Source organism: Anoplophora glabripennis, unplaced genomic scaffold, assembly GCF_000390285.2.
Source record: "Anoplophora glabripennis isolate ALB-LARVAE unplaced genomic scaffold, Agla_2.0 scaffold329, whole genome shotgun sequence".
Lineage (NCBI taxonomy): Eukaryota > Metazoa > Arthropoda > Insecta > Coleoptera > Cerambycidae > Anoplophora > Anoplophora glabripennis.
The window spans coordinates 111,585-133,413 of NW_019416941.1; the positions used below are offsets into that span (position 1 = coordinate 111,585).

Genomic DNA, 21,829 nt, shown 5'->3' on the forward strand with positions numbered 1-21,829 from the left:
TATATATATATATATATATTTCATTCTCTGGATTTACATCTGTTACTAATATAGTTTATTTGTCTGGCTTACTAATTCGAAAATAATTTATAAATAAAATAAATTGTACTCCAGATATATGAAACACCGCTAAAAATTAAATGTAACGTGATTACGAAATTGATGTAAATTTTATACAAAGTGTAACAAAACGTTGATCTTTCCGAATTTTACGTTTCAAATAAGAAAAATCCATAGACATTGTATACAAGTGGACTAATTTTAACACTTTTAAGGATGGCGTTTTAAATAGGCTGTTCCTTAATGATATGCGAATATTTAAGGGTATGATTCTACATGGGAAATTAATAATAGTTTGCTTTATAAACTATGATCCAAAAACGTTCCGTTGCGGAAATACGGGATGTTAAAATTTTAGGAAAAAGAAGGAAATTAATTAATATTTTCAAAACCGATTAAGATATTTCAGTGATATTTAGTCCGTTAGTTAATAAAATGTTTTTCAATACGCCAAAGGTTTTTGTCCCAAATAAAATTATTCGAAAGATAAGAGCTCTCTTGAGATTTTGTCCTGCGATGCGCCGTTTTTGGCCCATTGTATTGTCCGTAATTAATTAATGTAATCTTAAGGCCCTAGTATACACAAGTCCCATTAATAGGTACTGTATAGGTCAGGAAATATAGAGTTGAATGCTACTTTTTGTTTCGGCAAGCTGAATTTATCACTATAGATGCTAAATATTATGTACAACAACATATTAGTTTCGACAGACATAAAATGGGGGGAAGATTGGTTACAGGGTGGTTAATTGTATAATTTTTAAGTAAATTCACGTTTTTCGCTTATAACTTTTTTCCGTTCATTTCCACGAGAAAACAGTAAAATACTTTTCTTTTCGTCTTCAAAAGACCTACAAAACTAACCCTCGAGCGTCAAAAATATTGATTAGATCAAAAGTTATAAACAGAAGAAGTTTATGCATGACTTTCGAATTAAACATTTATAAACTGAGTTATTATTACCAGAACGTTTTGGCATTGCATCCTCTCATTCCTTATCACTGTCTAATAACTCTCACAAAATCTGAAACTGGTAAGTTGAATAGTTTACAAGTTATTGCCTTATAAACAAATTAACTAATTATTAGTCTGGGCGATCCTGAGGATCTTCCACAATCGCAATGATTTTTTTCATGATAGATTTCATAATAATACATTGAAATCTATTATTTCTTTTTTAATTTCAAATTTGCATCCTGGATTTTTTTTTTCATTTTTTCGCCTTAGTTGCAAAATGAAATATACGACGCACGAGAGTGATATAGTTATATATTATTACATATTCGGAAAGCTTATGAAAAGAGCTTTAAGTTAAAACAGAAATCGTCAAGATTCGTTAAAAAACAACGGAGATTGAAGTTTGCACCTTTATTAACTATCACTAACTAAATATCAGTGAAATATTCTTAAGCGGTTTCGAAAATATTAATTAATTTCCTTCTTTTTCCTAAAATTTTTACACCCCATATTTTCGCAACGGAACAATTTTGGACCATAGTTTATAAAGCAAACTATCATTAATTTTCCATGTAGAATCACACCCTTAAATATTCGCATGTTATTAAGGAACATCCGTATACAGGGTGTCCGGAAAGGTCATGTCAAAGATGAAGAGGTATACAGAGGAGGTTAAAATAGATATAAAAATTTTTAGTATCGGGCTTCGTTGTGGAATTATTCGCCTTCAACAACAGAAGTTTGAAAAACAAATTCCAATTATAAGTTCTAAGTCGTTACCATGACAACAATGAAATTGGGGCAATTAAAGTATCTCATGGTAATGTTCATTTCCAAATTCAAACTGATATTCGATATGCTTGAATTATACAGGAGCAGACGAAATTGTCCATTTAAATTTATGCATCTTTTACAGCGTTACCAAATTTAATATTTTTCTTCCATAGTTCTCACTTTGTTAAAAAAAAGGTATACCGTATATCAGTCGATATTTTGTACCGTTTTTGAGAAAATCGAATTTTATTAAGAACATACATTTAAGGCCATTAGGGCCATTTTCATAATATGCGGTAAAAGTAAAAGTAAAGGTAAATATTACCTTAAAGTTAACCCAGACATATCATTTCATAAAAAATTTCGCATTCAGGGTTAAGTTAACCGAAAGTATATATGTTTTTCTACAATTGGTAGTGCCGAGAACTCGTCACGTGACCCTTATTATTAGATAATCAGTGGTCTGTGGAAGTCAAATAACCTCACATTTTCGTTTAGAAAAGATAAAGAGAAACCAAAAAACGCAATGGATAATAAAAGAGCAGTAATATTTACACAAGACGAAGAGAATTTATTGATATATTTAATATAAAAATATTATAGAGTGTAAAAATCGTGATGTACGTACATGGAAAGATAAGGAAAACATTTGGAAACGTATTGAAGAATAATAAAAAATTTTTGCCGGAATTTCTCCCTTTTCTGGCATTTGAATATATTGTGGACGTAACGCGGCTATGGCTCGATAGGAAACGTTTGCAAAATTTAAAGTCAACATGCAACAACTGTTGACTTGCAAGTTGTAGACAAAGCGAGGTTCCTACAAAAGAAAACAATTAAGTAGTTATTACATAAGGTAATTTGGATACTTACCTTTCTGTTGGATGACTGATTGCTGCCTCAAGTTCCTCCAACAACATTTCAACTGTTCTGGGTTTTAATCTAAATCTCACAAAAAAGTCGTGTGAATCATAATTTCAAAATAATTAGGTCTCCTCCGAAGTATTATAGGCATTACTTCATTTATTAATTTCTCTTTGCTGCTATATGCATTTTTTTCATAATCACTCATTTTAAACAAACTTCTACAAACTAAATTCTGAATCCCAACTCGATAAAATTTACGGATTTAGATAAAACTTTATAGGTTAGGTTTCTCAAAACCGGTAGTTAACCCATACTTTAAGTTATAGTTAACAAATTGGGAGGTTAACCAAAAGCTAATGCCAAATCCGATATTGTGAAAAGGAAATTTACTGGTTAACTTGCAGTTTCCAGTCATCTTCAAGTAACCAGATATTATTATGAAAATGGCCCTTATTGTATCAAAAATGGGATACTAACATTTTTGTAAAAATCTTAGGTTCTATAGAATTAAAAGAAAGTGAACTGTTAAGTAAGATGTTCAATATGTACATCTTGAACTTCAATGCATTTTCTGAAATTGTTCAATCACCTCTGCTCTACTCGAAATAACACATGATATATAACAATTCTTCCTAACTATTTATAAGAGTTTGATAAACAAGACTTTTAAGATGGCTCCAAAGAAACAATCGAGATCGCATTAAGATTGGGAGACCGAGGCGGCCACGGAAAAGGACTACCTCGACCGATCCATCGATCGGAAAATGTAGTATTTAAATAAGCTCTTACTGTCTTGCTAAAATGAGATGGTGCACCATCAGGCATAAGCCACATGTTATTTCAAATATTTAAAGGGACGTCTTCCAACAACGGGTTAAGGTATTCTTGCAGTAAATATTATTATTTATCCCCATTTAAAGTGTCATCAATGATATGTGGTCCCACTAAGTAGTTTCCAATTATTCCCATCCATACATTAATGATAAATTTTTGTTGGTGTTTTGTCTGAATAATAGCATGGGGATTTTCGTCACTTAAATATGCAAATTTTATTTGGAAAGCGGTTAGCGTAAATCCGAACAGCTTCAAAAGCTGTAAATTCTTCATAGCTAAAATCCTCCATGATTTTGAATCAACAAATGGTGTCAAAATGATTTATGACAAATATCTAACTACTAATTATACATACCTACTTGTTGACAGTGATCTCAATTTCCAAAGAAACCAACATTTTTACAAAAATGTTAATATTGCATTTTCTATACAATACATGTATGTCGTTAGTAAAATTCGATTCTCAAAAACGGTACAAGATATCGACTGATATACGGTATACCTTTTTTTAAGCAAAGTGAAGTGATTTTTTAGCATTTAAAGTTCATGGGCACCCATGTAAATATCGGAGTGTACCTTTCCTGTTTTGTCGAGAATTTTTTAAAAATACTCAATAATAATAATTATGATTAATTCATGTGTTAATAGTTTAAAAAATATTCCGATTTCTGTATATTCAATAGGCGTGTAAAGTTCAGGAAATGTAATGATAAACATAAGAAGTAAAAATATAATTTTTTTCTTATTCTAAATGTATTGCCAGCTTGTAAATTGCCTTATATACCCTGGAGAAAAATTGTATAACTGATACAGTGAAGAGATATTGTTTCTAACTTGCTTAGATTTTCTAAAACCCCCCGTCAAAAGACTGCCATTAATTCACTGAAAATTACACATAAAATCACAATTCGCAAATTATTTTCGCGATTTTCGACAAAAGTTAAACGGCGAAAATCGTATTTCCATATTTTAATTTTTTTGTGTACGTTCTGAAATTTTGGCTGTTTTTTGTGATGTCGAATAACCTTTTTATTTGAAAAATTGTTGGTATTTTATATGCTAAATACACTTATTCTACTTACTTAAACTAAAAAGATACTATTTAATAAAAATACTCTCAAAATCTTTATCAAAAGCAATTATTTAAATATGCTTTTGTAGTGTCTCCCAACTGGCCAAATTATCAGTTGTTTATTTAAACACATAACATGTCGTTTTTGTGGATATCCTATTCATATTAAGAACGAGGTATTTTACATATTAGAAGGTAAAGTAAAAATAATATTCACAGACAATCAATATTTGTTTGAAAAAAATTTGGTGAAAAACCGGAAGTCTTATTTTTTTCAAATGACAATGACCCCGACTTTCATATATGATAGATAATATAATCAACATAGGGGAATCATGGTCAAAATGAAATAGGGTTTCGTTTTTATTTAACCGTCGAATTTACAAAATCAAGAATATTTAGTCCGCAGAGTAGTTAGCTGTTTCATATATCATTAATAGTATGCGTTATTTTTTAACCTACCTACATGCATATTTTAATACATATGTACAAATATTCAGTAAATTATTCCAATTTTAAAAAGAAACCCCCTTGAAAAATGTAATTTTTAAAATGCAGCAATAGCTCAGTTTGTGTATTGTGATTCATTATGCGAGATTTATCTTTCTCAAAGATATGATTGATATCAGAAACAAGAAAAAAGATAATTTCTATGAAAGTTTGCAGTATTTAGTCATTTATAACTATCAATTGTTTCTTTTTTTTATTAATACCTAATATTTTGATAGACTTTCAGATAACACAGCCCAACAAAAAAAATTATGTACCAGAGGCATGAGTACCTACATAGACATTGTTTTTTTTATACTGAATCCGAATTCGCAGCCCAAAAACCGATGTACTAGAGTATTTTTTAGTAAAACCCTAAAATATCTCCTAAAATAGGGTGAAATAATGATCATAAGGTAAAGCATTATAATGAAAAGCAACAATTTGTAAATACTTGAGAAAATTTTAAAATAATATTTTGAGCATTGGGAAGAAGTACATGTACAGGGTGATTCACAAACGGTGACCAAAAATTAAACCTCGTCTTTGGTGAAACTTAAAAAACATATTTTTAATTTTTTTAAATAATTTAAAAACTAGTAAGTAAAATAATTTGAAATTAGGCACATGTATTTATATAAACATTGTTCAAAATCTGAGGGCTTTTACTAAAATGTAGAACATTCATGATATTTTCGGATTCGCCTTTCAATTTTCTGCAAATTACTACTCTCTTGTATGTTTTTCGAAAAAAGGCTGATTTTCGAGTAAAACTGAAAAACGAACTGAACATTTTAAGAGTGCTATACTCACATATACCTACCTTTGAAACTACATGGATTTGCATGAAAATTTAGAATAAGGCTCATCTTAGGCTCAAGTTCTAAAGTGACATAAGTCCGATTGACGCTTTTTGTTTTTTTAGGGGTAAAAACTACCTCTAAGCGAAAAAAATTGAAAAAATTAAGTTTTAAGCATTTTATTAATAAAAATCTTGTTCAATCACAAGGATTAAATAATGTTCCATGTTCTCGAACATGTTTTATGATATATTTGATTTTTTCGACCCTTTATTTAACCCTTTAAAATTACCCCTATGCAAAAAATAATGAAAAAAATTACTTTTTAAAGATTTGGAATGATTAAATCGTGCAATTATTTAAAGTAAAAGTTACCTTATAGCTAATAAAAGAATTTTTCCCTTTCAACCCCTAAAAACCACCCTTGTATTGACAAAAATGATAAAAAATTACTTTTTAAAAGCTTGGAATACTTTAACGGTGCAATTATTTAAAATAAAAATTCCCTCATTGCTTATGAAACAATTTGTATCTCATAACACTTTTCAAACCTTATCTATAAATAAATCACTCCTGTGCTAAAAAAAAAGATACACAATTACGTTTACCTACGACCACTACTGTAAATACTTAAAAACACACCGTCTGCTATCAAGGTAAGATTCCTATTACGTACGATAAAAAAATCGCACAGCTTGGTAAAAAAATCGTACAGTTTTCCTAGCAACCGCCTAGCAACGGTCAATACAAACAGTATTGTATTTATTTTTGAAAAAAATTTCAACCCCAAACAGGCAGAAAAGCTTCAATGACTACTAATACGTGTTTTTTAGCATGCTATCGAAAAATCATAAGATACAAACGTTTTAGGGTTTTTTTAAATCTATTATAATAAAGAAAAGTTAAGTAAGTATACAGGATCATCCTATTTAATGGAACACTGTATATTATTCCATATTTCAATTCTTCTCGAAATTCTAAACAAAATTCATATAGCACATCATGTACCTAAACTTAATCTTTTTCAAGAACTTTGAAAATCATTTTCTTATAAGTTGTACAAAAATATTAAACATTTTGGACTAAAATTTTTAATCCATCTTTTTTATTAAAACAGTTTGTCGCATTCTCGCACGAACGTCACTGGTAGAAGAAGGAGAAATATTCGGATCCCTCCAAAACGTTTTTCAAATTTCGAGTCAATATCTTTAAAACTCTTATAATATAGTATAATATAGTATATATAATATAGTATACAGGGTGATTCAGATTTATTCTGCATAAATTCAGGAATCGATAGAACAGGTTAAAACAATGTTCAGTCATGATATAAACTTATTTCCTAAATCGCACCATTTCGGAGATAGAGGGCGTTGAAGTAGGAATTTTTTTCCCGTTTTTCCCTCATAACTTTTGAACCACTCATCCGAATGAAGTGAAATTCGGAACACAAACACTCCTGATGATCTTACATAAACTCTTTCAAAATTAATGAGGCAAAGGTGGTGTGCAGCAGTTTTATTGAAATTAATTAGTTAAGTTTTGAAATAATATAAGGGGGGGGGGCACACAAAGTACACTTCTAAGAGGGGTAGGTGGTTCAGGAGCTTATATAAGATCATGAGGAGTGTTTGTGTTCCGAATTTCACTTCATTCGGATGATTGGTTCAAAAGTTATGAGGGAAAAACAGGAAAAAAATTCCTACTTCAACGCCCTCTATCTCCGAAACTGTGCGAGGAAATAAGTTTAAATCATGAGTGAACATTATTTTAACCGATTCTATGGATTCCTGAAGTTATCCAGATTAATCCTGAATCACCTTGTATATTATAATATAATAAAATAATTAATAAAAATAAATAAAAAATTAAAATTTAAACATTCTGTATCTCGAAAACGAAGCATATTTTGACCTACGTTTATATGAACTTTTTTTCACAAAATAACCTCGGCAACCACCCCCTAAAATATTTCGCACTTATTTACAAACGCCCTGTATATTAAACAAATACCAAGACTTTCTACTGTAATATACAATAAAAAATAGCATATTATTCATTTTTCAGTCACATTGAAAAAATTACACCTTTATATTTTTATAGAATTTCATTTAGCGTAGGTATAGAAAGTAGGTGAAATGGTACATTTGATATGTTTGTCTCACTAATTTTGATATATTTTTATTTTTCAGATGCGACTATTCCTTTTCTTCATTTTGGGCACACTGGCGGTTCAGGAAATACGGTCAGTGCAAGAAACTTGTCACGAAATAATCAAAGAATGCCATTCTACAAATTACAAGGAATACGTTAATTGCATTAGAAGAAGGCAAAAGCGATCGACCGATTGCAATATACCTTGCGACTCGGACAATTGTATAAACACGTGCAACGAGTGCGACTGTAATTCGTGCGGTTATAGCTCCTGCCAAAATGCCTGCGATTCCTGCTGCAGCAGTTGTTGCAACAACTACAACGTCTGCACCAACAACCACTGCTGCCATAAAACGTGCCATGCCCAGTGTAGGTCGTCCAGTTGCAGAAGTTCTTGCCGAAAGACTTGTTACGACAGAATTAAGGACTTAGATGAAAAAACTGCTAGCAATATCACCAACATCAATTCGAACGACAATAAGCATAATATTACCACCATTATTCATTTGAATAATGTTATCAATAACACTAACGTCATCGATATTCCCATTTCGCTTAATAACACCAACCAGCAGAATATAACGTTATATGAAAGGGGACTCAATGCCGGATCTAATGGGACACAAAGTTGCTGCGTGGTCATTAGTCCTCGGCAATGTGCGCCTCACAATGAATATCCTTTCTACAAATGTTTCCATTACCGTTCAAAACAATGCGGTGAGTACTGCACGGCTCCTATAGTACATAAGGAACAACAGCAAATATGCCAGACTACATATCCAGGAAGTGCACCTAGTTGTCGCCAGTCAGTGATGTATATTCCACAACCCCAGCCTAGATGCACCTATCAGTCTACTTGGCCTTACGTTGCCTGCGGCATTTCAAGATCAGTATCTTGTGCAGGCTGTTACAGTCACTATGTCAACTCGAACGCTCAGAATTACCTGAATTGTCCATCTGCGTGTTACGACGATGGATTCGGCATCGGCCCTTATTACAGACAAGGGCCAGTTTACAGGCAGACCTACTCACATGCACCATGTTTTTCGTGCTTTGGTTACGGAGGATATGGAGGATATGAAGGATATGGAGGGGCGTATGGAGGTTATCCAGTATTTGGTGGATACGGCGGATACCCTGGTTATGGTGGGGCCTACCCTCCATTTGGCGGATATCCTGCTATCGCTCTTGGTGCTGGTACTGGTTTCAATGACCCTAATGTAATGACGTACGGAAGTTGGGCACCTGGGATAGAAAATCCTTTCCAACAGACTAACAATAATTCCGATCTAGGCATAGATCCTCTGATCAGTGTGGGTCCAAACTTATCGACTAATCCTTATGGCGACCCTTATAGAGTTTCAAGAGAACTAGAAATTGAAGTAAACTACGAACCCAAATCGGATGCTCAGGCCGAGGTGAAAATAAAAAATTCGAATAAACCTGTGGAAGATGACTCCGATAAAGTTGATTTAAAAAATACTACCCAACCTCCTTTGGATAGCAAATCGGCTTAAAACTAAATATTTATACTTACTTTCGTCGGTATATTTTAAGCATCGGGTTATCTAAAATTGAAACATTTGGCAACTCCTGTTAGTTTTAGTATCTATACCGAAATGTAAATTTGTACGTTATCAATTTTTTTAAATAAAATAATAAACAGTATTATATTATTTCCTCTTTGGTTCTCAATGTACTTTCAAGAAAATTAATTAATAAGGCATGTAGTAGAACTAGTTTAATATATTACTGGAAGTCCAATTTTTTACAATTTAAAAAACTTTCAGTGTTATATTTTTGTTTTGTTTTATTACCTCTACTACAGTTTTGTTCAGGTTATTATTCTAAATTAATTTTGTCGTAGTGAAATAAAAAAGAGATTATATTATTTAAGGATATTTTTAAAATAATTGTACAAGGTGTTTTCAATATTTCATGTATATGGAACTACCACAAATTCATGTCAAACTGACTAAACTTACTAGTACCTAAAGTTGCTTCATTTATTCTTTAGTGGTCGTTAATTTTTTTCCAAATAACTAAAATGCTTTGATTAGGTTAATACACATATACAGAAATGAGAAAACCACCCCCACTAGTAATCAACATTGCACATTTTTTTTACAGGCGACCATTTCAGATCTTATTTTGACACAAGAATAAGAGTTTAAGTAATTCAAGAGTTCCTTAAAAAGTTTTTTATTCCTAACAGTTTTCGTGTAATACATTATTTTATTAGACCACTTTTTAAAAATATTTTAAATACAAAAATATAATTGGAATTTAAAAAAATTATATATTTCTTTATTAGTTCTTGTATTTTCCTCTACTATATTATTCAAACAAATTCAAAATAAAACTTTTGTAAAAAAAATAAGTAGAATAAGTCATATGTTTCTGAATTCCATAAAATGTTATATACCTAATTTTTATTATCAAATAAATCAAACTTTTGATTATAATTAGATTCACCATGTTTCGAAAATGTGTTGGCGGTAATTAATAAAATAATTACATGAATACCGATAAAAATTTTAATATACAAAGAAAAAAATTCATGTCTACAATAAAATAAGGTAAAGTCGCATTTAAAAAAAATACAGGGTGGTCCTTAAGTAATTGTATACAGGATGTAACGTAAAGGTTGGGAATAAATTAAACGGTGGATTTTTTATTTTAAAAGATAAATATTTGTCATATAACGTTATGCTCTACAGGTTTTCTTTCCCAAACTACAGCGGCACTAAAAAATTTAAAAAAATTTGGTTTTTCAATATCATTTTCAATGCAAAAATCATTTTTCAATGCCTATTCGGCCATGTCCGGTGGCTGAGTCAAAGCATACGTCACAATGTTTTGGTTATTTTTATTTTCCTATGTTAGCAGAGGGAAAAAATGGTATTTACAAAAGTTTTATTTACGGAAAAATTACAAGAGCTAGAAATAAAACGCAAAAGGGTAATTTTGTTTAAAATAAAAAGTGGATCATAAAAAAGTATTAAAAATGTTTTTACCAGTGGCGTACCACAATTTTCTTTGAAAAACCTTACGGTACAATCCGTACGTACGCCACTGAGTAACTTACAAAATCAATCTTTTTCCTGTTACTAGGGGATTATCAAATTAAAGTAAGGCTAAAATTTCGTTAAATTATCTTATAATGTTCCAAAGTTATCGGAGAAAAACTAAATTCTTTGAAACTTTTTAGCGCCCCGTAGCTTGGAAAAGAAAACCCGTAGAACATAAATTTATGTGAGAAAAAATTATTTTTTAAACCAAAAAATCCACCGTTTAATTTATTCCCAACCTTTACGTTACACCCAGTACCCAGTATACTCGTAGAAGTATGGAAGATTTGTACATGTATGCCACACGTGTGGCTTATGTGTCGCCCTCTAAAAAATACATTAAAGTAGATACCAAATTATGATTTCTCATACCAAATAACCCCATTCATTTTTTTTTGCATAAATGTCCAAAAACGTTCAAGTTAAGTATTGCGAAAAATAAATTTTGAAATTTCACTTTTAACACCCTGTATCTTTCTTATTATCAATATTTTATTAAGGCAAGTTGGCTCAAATCGTAATATTTTAGTCACAAATCTACCATACTTCTTATGTATTGGCTGATGAAGAGTTAAATTAACATATTTTCAAATTTCAAATTTGCTGTGAAAAATTTTAAAATTTATTTTCACCATCTTATCAGTAACGCAATGATCTTGAATTTTAGCTCTTTAAATTTTTTGATACAACTAACTGTTTTCGAGAAAATCAGTTCTGACTAAACAGTAGTATTGTCACTATCAAAATGAAAATACATAGAGAAAAACATAGTTAACAACTATTCTTAGAGGTTTTTTCATCAAGTTTGTTAAAATCTAACAGCGTTTCCATTCCTTTATACGTTTGCTCTAAATGCGCATTGAGAATGTGTCCATCCTTTACTATTATATCGAATAATAAAGGATGGAAATAGTCTCGGTGCATATTGAGTGCAAAAGTGCAGATGAATGCAAAACGGTGCAAGTCTCTTAGGAACGATACAGGCAGAAAACAGATCATTACAAAAAAAAAACAAAATAAAAAATACCCAAATCTATTGACCCTTAATAGTTATTTATGTATCTAGGGAATTATAAGGGCCTTAATTACCGATGGCAAAGTTTGCGTCCCGAGGGCGTCCGGCCCGAGGGACAGCAATTGCCTGAGGTTATTAAGGCTCATTAATTCCCGTGGTACATAGATAATTTTATTTCTGACCGATTTCAATAAAATATTGTTTATTTTTAAAACGGAAAAAATGTACCAATTTATTACCTTCCCAGTATATTTGAATCAGGTACCATTGNATCTATCTATCTATCTATCTATCTATCTATCTATCTATCTATCTATCTATCTATCTATCTATCTATCTATCTATCTATCTATCTATCTATCTATCTATCTATCTATCTATCTATCTATCTATCTATCTATCTATCTATCTATCTATCTATCTATCTATCTATCTATCTATCTATCTATCTATCTATCTATCTATCTATCTATCTATCTATCTATCTATCTATCTATCTATCTATCTATCTATCTATCTATCTATCTATCTATCTATCTATCTATCTATCTATCTATCTATCTATCTATCTATCTATCTATCTATCTATCTATCTATCTATCTATCTATCTATCTATCTATCTATCTATCTATCTATCTATCTATCTATCTATCTATCTATCTATCTATCTATCTATCTATCTATCTATCTATCTATCTATCTATCTATCTATCTATCTATCTATCTATCTATCTATCTATCTATCTATCTATCTATCTATCTATCTATCTATCTATCTATCTATCTATCTATCTATCTATCTATCTATCTATCTATCTATCTATCTATCTATCTATCTATCTATCTATCTATCTATCTATCTATCTATCTATCTATCTATCTATCTATCTATCTATCTATCTATCTATCTATCTATCTATCTATCTATCTATCTATCTATCTATCTATCTATCTATCTATCTATCTATCTATCTATCTATCTATCTATCTATCTATCTATCTATCTATCTATCTATCTATCTATCTATCTATCTATCTATCTATCTATCTATCTATCTATCTATCTATCTATCTATCTATCTATCTATCTATCTATCTATCTATCTATCTATCTATCTATCTATCTATCTATCTATCTATCTATCTATCTATCTATCTATCTATCTATCTATCTATCTATCTATCTATCTATCTATCTATCTATCTATCTATCTATCTATCTATCTATCTATCTATCTATCTATCTATCTATCTATCTATCTATCTATCTATCTATCTATCTATCTATCTATCTATCTATCTATCTATCTATCTATCTATCTATCTATCTATCTATCTATCTATCTATCTATCTATCTATCTATCTATCTATCTATCTATCTATCTATCTATCTATCTATCTATCTATCTATCTATCTATCTATCTATCTATCTATCTATCTATCTATCTATCTATCTATCTATCTATCTATCTATCTATCTATCTATCTATCTATCTATCTATCTATCTATCTATCTATCTATCTATCTATCTATCTATCTATCTATCTATCTATCTATCTATCTATCTATCTATCTATCTATCTATCTATCTATCTATCTATCTATCTATCTATCTATCTATCTATCTATCTATCTATCTATCTATCTATCTATCTATCTATCTATCTATCTATCTATCTATCTATCTATCTATCTATCTATCTATCTATCTATCTATCTATCTATCTATCTATCTATCTATCTATCTATCTATCTATCTATCTATCTATCTATCTATCTATCTATCTATCTATCTATCTATCTATCTATCTATCTATCTATCTATCTATCTATCTATCTATCTATCTATCTATCTATCTATCTATCTATCTATCTATCTATCTATCTATCTATCTATCTATCTATCTATCTATCTATCTATCTATCTATCTATCTATCTATCTATCTATCTATCTATCTATCTATCTATCTATCTATCTATCTATCTATCTATCTATCTATCTATCTATCTATCTATCTATCTATCTATCTATCTATCTATCTATCTATCTATCTATCTATCTATCTATCTATCTATCTATCTATCTATCTATCTATCTATCTATCTATCTATCTATCTATCTATCTATCTATCTATCTATCTATCTATCTATCTATCTATCTATCTATCTATCTATCTATCTATCTATCTATCTATCTATCTATCTATCTATCTATCTATCTATCTATCTATCTATCTATCTATCTATCTATCTATCTATCTATCTATCTATCTATCTATCTATCTATCTATCTATCTATCTATCTATCTATCTATCTATCTATCTATCTATCTATCTATCTATCTATCTATCTATCTATCTATCTATCTATCTATCTATCTATCTATCTATCTATCTATCTATCTATCTATCTATCTATCTATCTATCTATCTATCTATCTATCTATCTATCTATCTATCTATCTATCTATCTATCTATCTATCTATCTATCTATCTATCTATCTATCTATCTATCTATCTATCTATCTATCTATCTATCTATCTATCTATCTATCTATCTATCTATCTATCTATCTATCTATCTATCTATCTATCTATCTATCTATCTATCTATCTATCTATCTATCTATCTATCTATCTATCTATCTATCTATCTATCTATCTATCTATCTATCTATCTATCTATCTATCTATCTATCTATCTATCTATCTATCTATCTATCTATCTATCTATCTATCTATCTATCTATCTATCTATCTATCTATCTATCTATCTATCTATCTATCTATCTATCTATCTATCTATCTATCTATCTATCTATCTATCTATCTATCTATCTATCTATCTATCTATCTATCTATCTATCTATCTATCTATCTATCTATCTATCTATCTATCTATCTATCTATCTATCTATCTATCTATCTATCTATCTATCTATCTATCTATCTATCTATCTATCTATCTATCTATCTATCTATCTATCTATCTATCTATCTATCTATCTATCTATCTATCTATCTATCTATCTATCTATCTATCTATCTATCTATCTATCTATCTATCTATCTATCTATCTATCTATCTATCTATCTATCTATCTATCTATCTATCTATCTATCTATCTATCTATCTATCTATCTATCTATCTATCTATCTATCTATCTATCTATCTATCTATCTATCTATCTATCTATCTATCTATCTATCTATCTATCTATCTATCTATCTATCTATCTATCTATCTATCTATCTATCTATCTATCTATCTATCTATCTATCTATCTATCTATCTATCTATCTATCTATCTATCTATCTATCTATCTATCTATCTATCTATCTATCTATCTATCTATCTATCTATCTATCTATCTATCTATCTATCTATCTATCTATCTATCTATCTATCTATCTATCTATCTATCTATCTATCTATCTATCTATCTATCTATCTATCTATCTATCTATCTATCTATCTATCTATCTATCTATCTATCTATCTATCTATCTATCTATCTATCTATCTATCTATCTATCTATCTATCTATCTATCTATCTATCTATCTATCTATCTATCTATCTATCTATCTATCTATCTATCTATCTATCTATCTATCTATCTATCTATCTATCTATCTATCTATCTATCTATCTATCTATCTATCTATCTATCTATCTATCTATCTATCTATCTATCTATCTATCTATCTATCTATCTATCTATCTATCTATCTATCTATCTATCTATCTATCTATCTATCTATCTATCTATCTATCTATCTATCTATCTATCTATCTATCTATCTATCTATCTATCTATCTATCTATCTATCTATCTATCTATCTATCTATCTATCTATCTATCTATCTATCTATCTATCTATCTATCTATCTATCTATCTATCTATCTATCTATCTATCTATCTATCTATCTATCTATCTATCTATCTATCTATCTATCTATCTATCTATCTATCTATCTATCTATCTATCTATCTATCTATCTATCTATCTATCTATCTATCTATCTATCTATCTATCTATCTATCTATCTATCTATCTATCTATCTATCTATCTATCTATCTATCTATCTATCTATCTATCTATCTATCTATCTATCTATCTATCTATCTATCTATCTATCTATCTATCTATCTATCTATCTATCTATCTATCTATCTATCTATCTATCTATCTATCTATCTATCTATCTATCTATCTATCTATCTATCTATCTATCTATCTATCTATCTATCTATCTATCTATCTATCTATCTATCTATCTATCTATCTATCTATCTATCTATCTATCTATCTATCTATCTATCTATCTATCTATCTATCTATCTATCTATCTATCTATCTATCTATCTATCTATCTATCTATCTATCTATCTATCTATCTATCTATCTATCTATCTATCTATCTATCTATCTATCTATCTATCTATCTATCTATCTATCTATCTATCTATCTATCTATCTATCTATCTATCTATCTATCTATCTATCTATCTATCTATCTATCTATCTATCTATCTATCTATCTATCTATCTATCTATCTATCTATCTATCTATCTATCTATCTATCTATCTATCTATCTATCTATCTATCTATCTATCTATCTATCTATCTATCTATCTATCTATCTATCTATCTATCTATCTATCTATCTATCTATCTATCTATCTATCTATCTATCTATCTATCTATCTATCTATCTATCTATCTATCTATCTATCTATCTATCTATCTATCTATCTATCTATCTATCTATCTATCTATCTATCTATCTATCTATCTATCTATCTATCTATCTATCTATCTATCTATCTATCTATCTATCTATCTATCTATCTATCTATCTATCTATCTATCTATCTATCTATCTATCTATCTATCTATCTATCTATCTATCTATCTATCTATCTATCTATCTATCTATCTATCTATCTATCTATCTATCTATCTATCTATCTATCTATCTATCTATCTATCTATCTATCTATCTATCTATCTATCTATCTATCTATCTATCTATCTATCTATCTATCTATCTATCTATCTATCTATCTATCTATCTATCTATCTATCTATCTATCTATCTATCTATCTATCTATCTATCTATCTATCTATCTATCTATCTATCTATCTATCTATCTATCTATCTATCTATCTATCTATCTATCTATCTATCTATCTATCTATCTATCTATCTATCTATCTATCTATCTATCTATCTATCTATCTATCTATCTATCTATCTATCTATCTATCTATCTATCTATCTATCTATCTATCTATCTATCTATCTATCTATCTATCTATCTATCTATCTATCTATCTATCTATCTATCTATCTATCTATCTATCTATCTATCTATCTATCTATCTATCTATCTATCTATCTATCTATCTATCTATCTATCTATCTATCTATCTATCTATCTATCTATCTATCTATCTATCTATCTATCTATCTATCTATCTATCTATCTATCTATCTATCTATCTATCTATCTATCTATCTATCTATCTATCTATCTATCTATCTATCTATCTATCTATCTATCTATCTATCTATCTATCTATCTATCTATCTATCTATCTATCTATCTATCTATCTATCTATCTATCTATCTATCTATCTATCTATCTATCTATCTATCTATCTATCTATCTATCTATCTATCTATCTATCTATCTATCTATCTATCTATCTATCTATCTATCTATCTATCTATCTATCTATCTATCTATCTATCTATCTATCTATCTATCTATCTATCTATCTATCTATCTATCTATCTATCTATCTATCTATCTATCTATCTATCTATCTATCTATCTATCTATCTATCTATCTATCTATCTATCTATCTATCTATCTATCTATCTATCTATCTATCTATCTATCTATCTATCTATCTATCTATCTATCTATCTATCTATCTATCTATCTATCTATCTATCTATCTATCTATCTATCTATCTATCTATCTATCTATCTATCTATCTATCTATCTATCTATCTATCTATCTATCTATCTATCTATCTATCTATCTATCTATCTATCTATCTATCTATCTATCTATCTATCTATCTATCTATCTATCTATCTATCTATCTATCTATCTATCTATCTATCTATCTATCTATCTATCTATCTATCTATCTATCTATCTATCTATCTATCTATCTATCTATCTATCTATCTATCTATCTATCTATCTATCTATCTATCTATCTATCTATCTATCTATCTATCTATCTATCTATCTATCTATCTATCTATCTATCTATCTATCTATCTATCTATCTATCTATCTATCTATCTATCTATCTATCTATCTATCTATCTATCTATCTATCTATCTATCTATCTATCTATCTATCTATCTATCTATCTATCTATCTATCTATCTATCTATCTATCTATCTATCTATCTATCTATCTATCTATCTATCTATCTATCTATCTATCTATCTATCTATCTATCTATCTATCTATCTATCTATCTATCTATCTATCTATCTATCTATCTATCTATCTATCTATCTATCTATCTATCTATCTATCTATCTATCTATCTATCTATCTATCTATCTATCTATCTATCTATCTATCTATCTATCTATCTATCTATCTATCTATCTATCTATCTATCTATCTATCTATCTATCTATCTATCTATCTATCTATCTATCTATCTATCTATCTATCTATCTATCTATCTATCTATCTATCTATCTATCTATCTATCTATCTATCTATCTATCTATCTATCTATCTATCTATCTATCTATCTATCTATCTATCTATCTATCTATCTATCTATCTATCTATCTATCTATCTATCTATCTATCTATCTATCTATCTATCTATCTATCTATCTATCTATCTATCTATCTATCTATCTATCTATCTATCTATCTATCTATCTATCTATCTATCTATCTATCTATCTATCTATCTATCTATCTATCTATCTATCTATCTATCTATCTATCTATCTATCTATCTATCTATCTATCTATCTATCTATCTATCTATCTATCTATCTATCTATCTATCTATCTATCTATCTATCTATCTATCTATCTATCTATCTATCTATCTATCTATCTATCTATCTATCTATCTATCTATCTATCTATCTATCTATCTATCTATCTATCTATCTATCTATCTATCTATCTATCTATCTATCTATCTATCTATCTATCTATCTATCTATCTATCTATCTATCTATCTATCTATCTATCTATCTATCTATCTATCTATCTATCTATCTATCTATCTATCTATCTATCTATCTATCTATCTATCTATCTATCTATCTATCTATCTATCTATCTATCTATCTATCTATCTATCTATCTATCTATCTATCTATCTATCTATCTATCTATCTATCTATCTATCTATCTATCTATCTATCTATCTATCTATCTATCTATCTATCTATCTATCTATCTATCTATCTATCTATCTATCTATCTATCTATCTATCTATCTATCTATCTATCTATCTATCTATCTATCTATCTATCTATCTATCTATCTATCTATCTATCTATCTATCTATCTATCTATCTATCTATCTATCTATCTATCTATCTATCTATCTATCTATCTATCTATCTATCTATCTATCTATCTATCTATCTATCTATCTATCTATCTATCTATCTATCTATCTATCTATCTATCTATCTATCTATCTATCTATCTATCTATCTATCTATCTATCTATCTATCTATCTATCTATCTATCTATCTATCTATCTATCTATCTATCTATCTATCTATCTATCTATCTATCTATCTATCTATCTATCTATCTATCTATCTATCTATCTATCTATCTATCTATCTATCTATCTATCTATCTATCTATCTATCTATCTATCTATCTATCTATCTATCTATCTATCTATCTATCTATCTATCTATCTATCTATCTATCTATCTATCTATCTATCTATCTATCTATCTATCTATCTATCTATCTATCTATCTATCTATCTATCTATCTATCTATCTATCTATCTATCTATCTATCTATCTATCTATCTATCTATCTATCTATCTATCTATCTATCTATCTATCTATCTATCTATCTATCTATCTATCTATCTATCTATCTATCTATCTATCTATCTATCTATCTATCTATCTATCTATCTATCTATCTATCTATCTATCTATCTATCTATCTATCTATCTATCTATCTATCTATCTATCTATCTATCTATCTATCTATCTATCTATCTATCTATCTATCTATCTATCTATCTATCTATCTATCTATCTATCTATCTATCTATCTATCTATCTATCTATCTATCTATCTATCTATCTATCTATCTATCTATCTATCTATCTATCTATCTATCTATCTATCTATCTATCTATCTATCTATCTATCTATCTATCTATCTATCTATCTATCTATCTATCTATCTATCTATCTATCTATCTATCTATCTATCTATCTATCTATCTATCTATCTATCTATCTATCTATCTATCTATCTATCTATCTATCTATCTATCTATCTATCTATCTATCTATCTATCTATCTATCTATCTATCTATCTATCTATCTATCTATCTATCTATCTATCTATCTATCTATCTATCTATCTATCTATCTATCTATCTATCTATCTATCTATCTATCTATCTATCTATCTATCTATCTATCTATCTATCTATCTATCTATCTATCTATCTATCTATCTATCTATCTATCTATCTATCTATCTATCTATCTATCTATCTATCTATCTATCTATCTATCTATCTATCTATCTATCTATCTATCTATCTATCTATCTATCTATCTATCTATCTATCTATCTATCTATCTATCTATCTATCTATCTATCTATCTATCTATCTATCTATCTATCTATCTATCTATCTATCTATCTATCTATCTATCTATCTATCTATCTATCTATCTATCTATCTATCTATCTATCTATCTATCTATCTATCTATCTATCTATCTATCTATCTATCTATCTATCTATCTATCTATCTATTAACCTCGGCCATATTTTTTTATCTCTTATTTGTTTATCATTTGTAAATTTATCAGATAAAGAGATTACCGAAAGTATATATTATATGTTATATGTGTTTATATGTATTATAATTAAAAGAAATAGATTTATGTGTGCATGAAATAAAACAAAAAACTTTTTTTTACAAATTTCAACAAAATTTGTTATTTGTTTTTATTTGAGTGTTATTATTTCCCGTGCTTTTTATTTGTCACATTCAGTGATTTAAAAAATAAATAATGAAAAAAAAATTTTTTCTTCAAACCGTCAGATTAAGAAAACCCCTCCAAATAATCGTCAGATTATGGATCAACACGACCAGGGCGTCAAGCTGAACCATCTATATGAAAATCTGACGCGCTCGAGTATTTCAAAATGGCAATTTTTTTTTGGATTTTCAAAAAGCTGCCACGAGTTTGCGTCACATCCGAATCGTCAGTCTTTTGAATGGGAACTTTGTTCGTGTTCACTTAACATCACCTCTGAATATCTGACGCGCTAGAGTAATTTTTTTTCCCCATTTTTAACCTTTCCGTACGGCCGCCCCCACCATCCAAATCGGCAGATTAACATATCTCCATCATCGGAGACATGTAGAGCATATACACTATCAATATCTGACGTGCGCGAGTATTTCCATGT

At 28.6% G+C, this 21,829-nt stretch overlaps 1 protein-coding gene across 3 annotated transcripts in view; it reads left to right on the forward strand.

The window, feature by feature from the left end:
- Positions 1 to 9,687, forward strand: part of LOC108907792 — a 22,639-nt gene extending 12,952 nt beyond the window's left edge. For all 3 annotated transcript variants that reach the window (XM_018711588.2, XM_018711587.2, XM_018711586.2), the window contains one exon: positions 8,046 to 9,687. In XM_018711588.2, the coding sequence (XP_018567104.1) occupies positions 8,046 to 9,524 (1,479 nt within the window). In that variant the 3' untranslated portion in view covers positions 9,525 to 9,687. The remainder of the gene's footprint in view (positions 1 to 8,045) is intronic.
- The last annotated feature ends 12,142 nt before the right edge of the window (positions 9,688 to 21,829 follow it).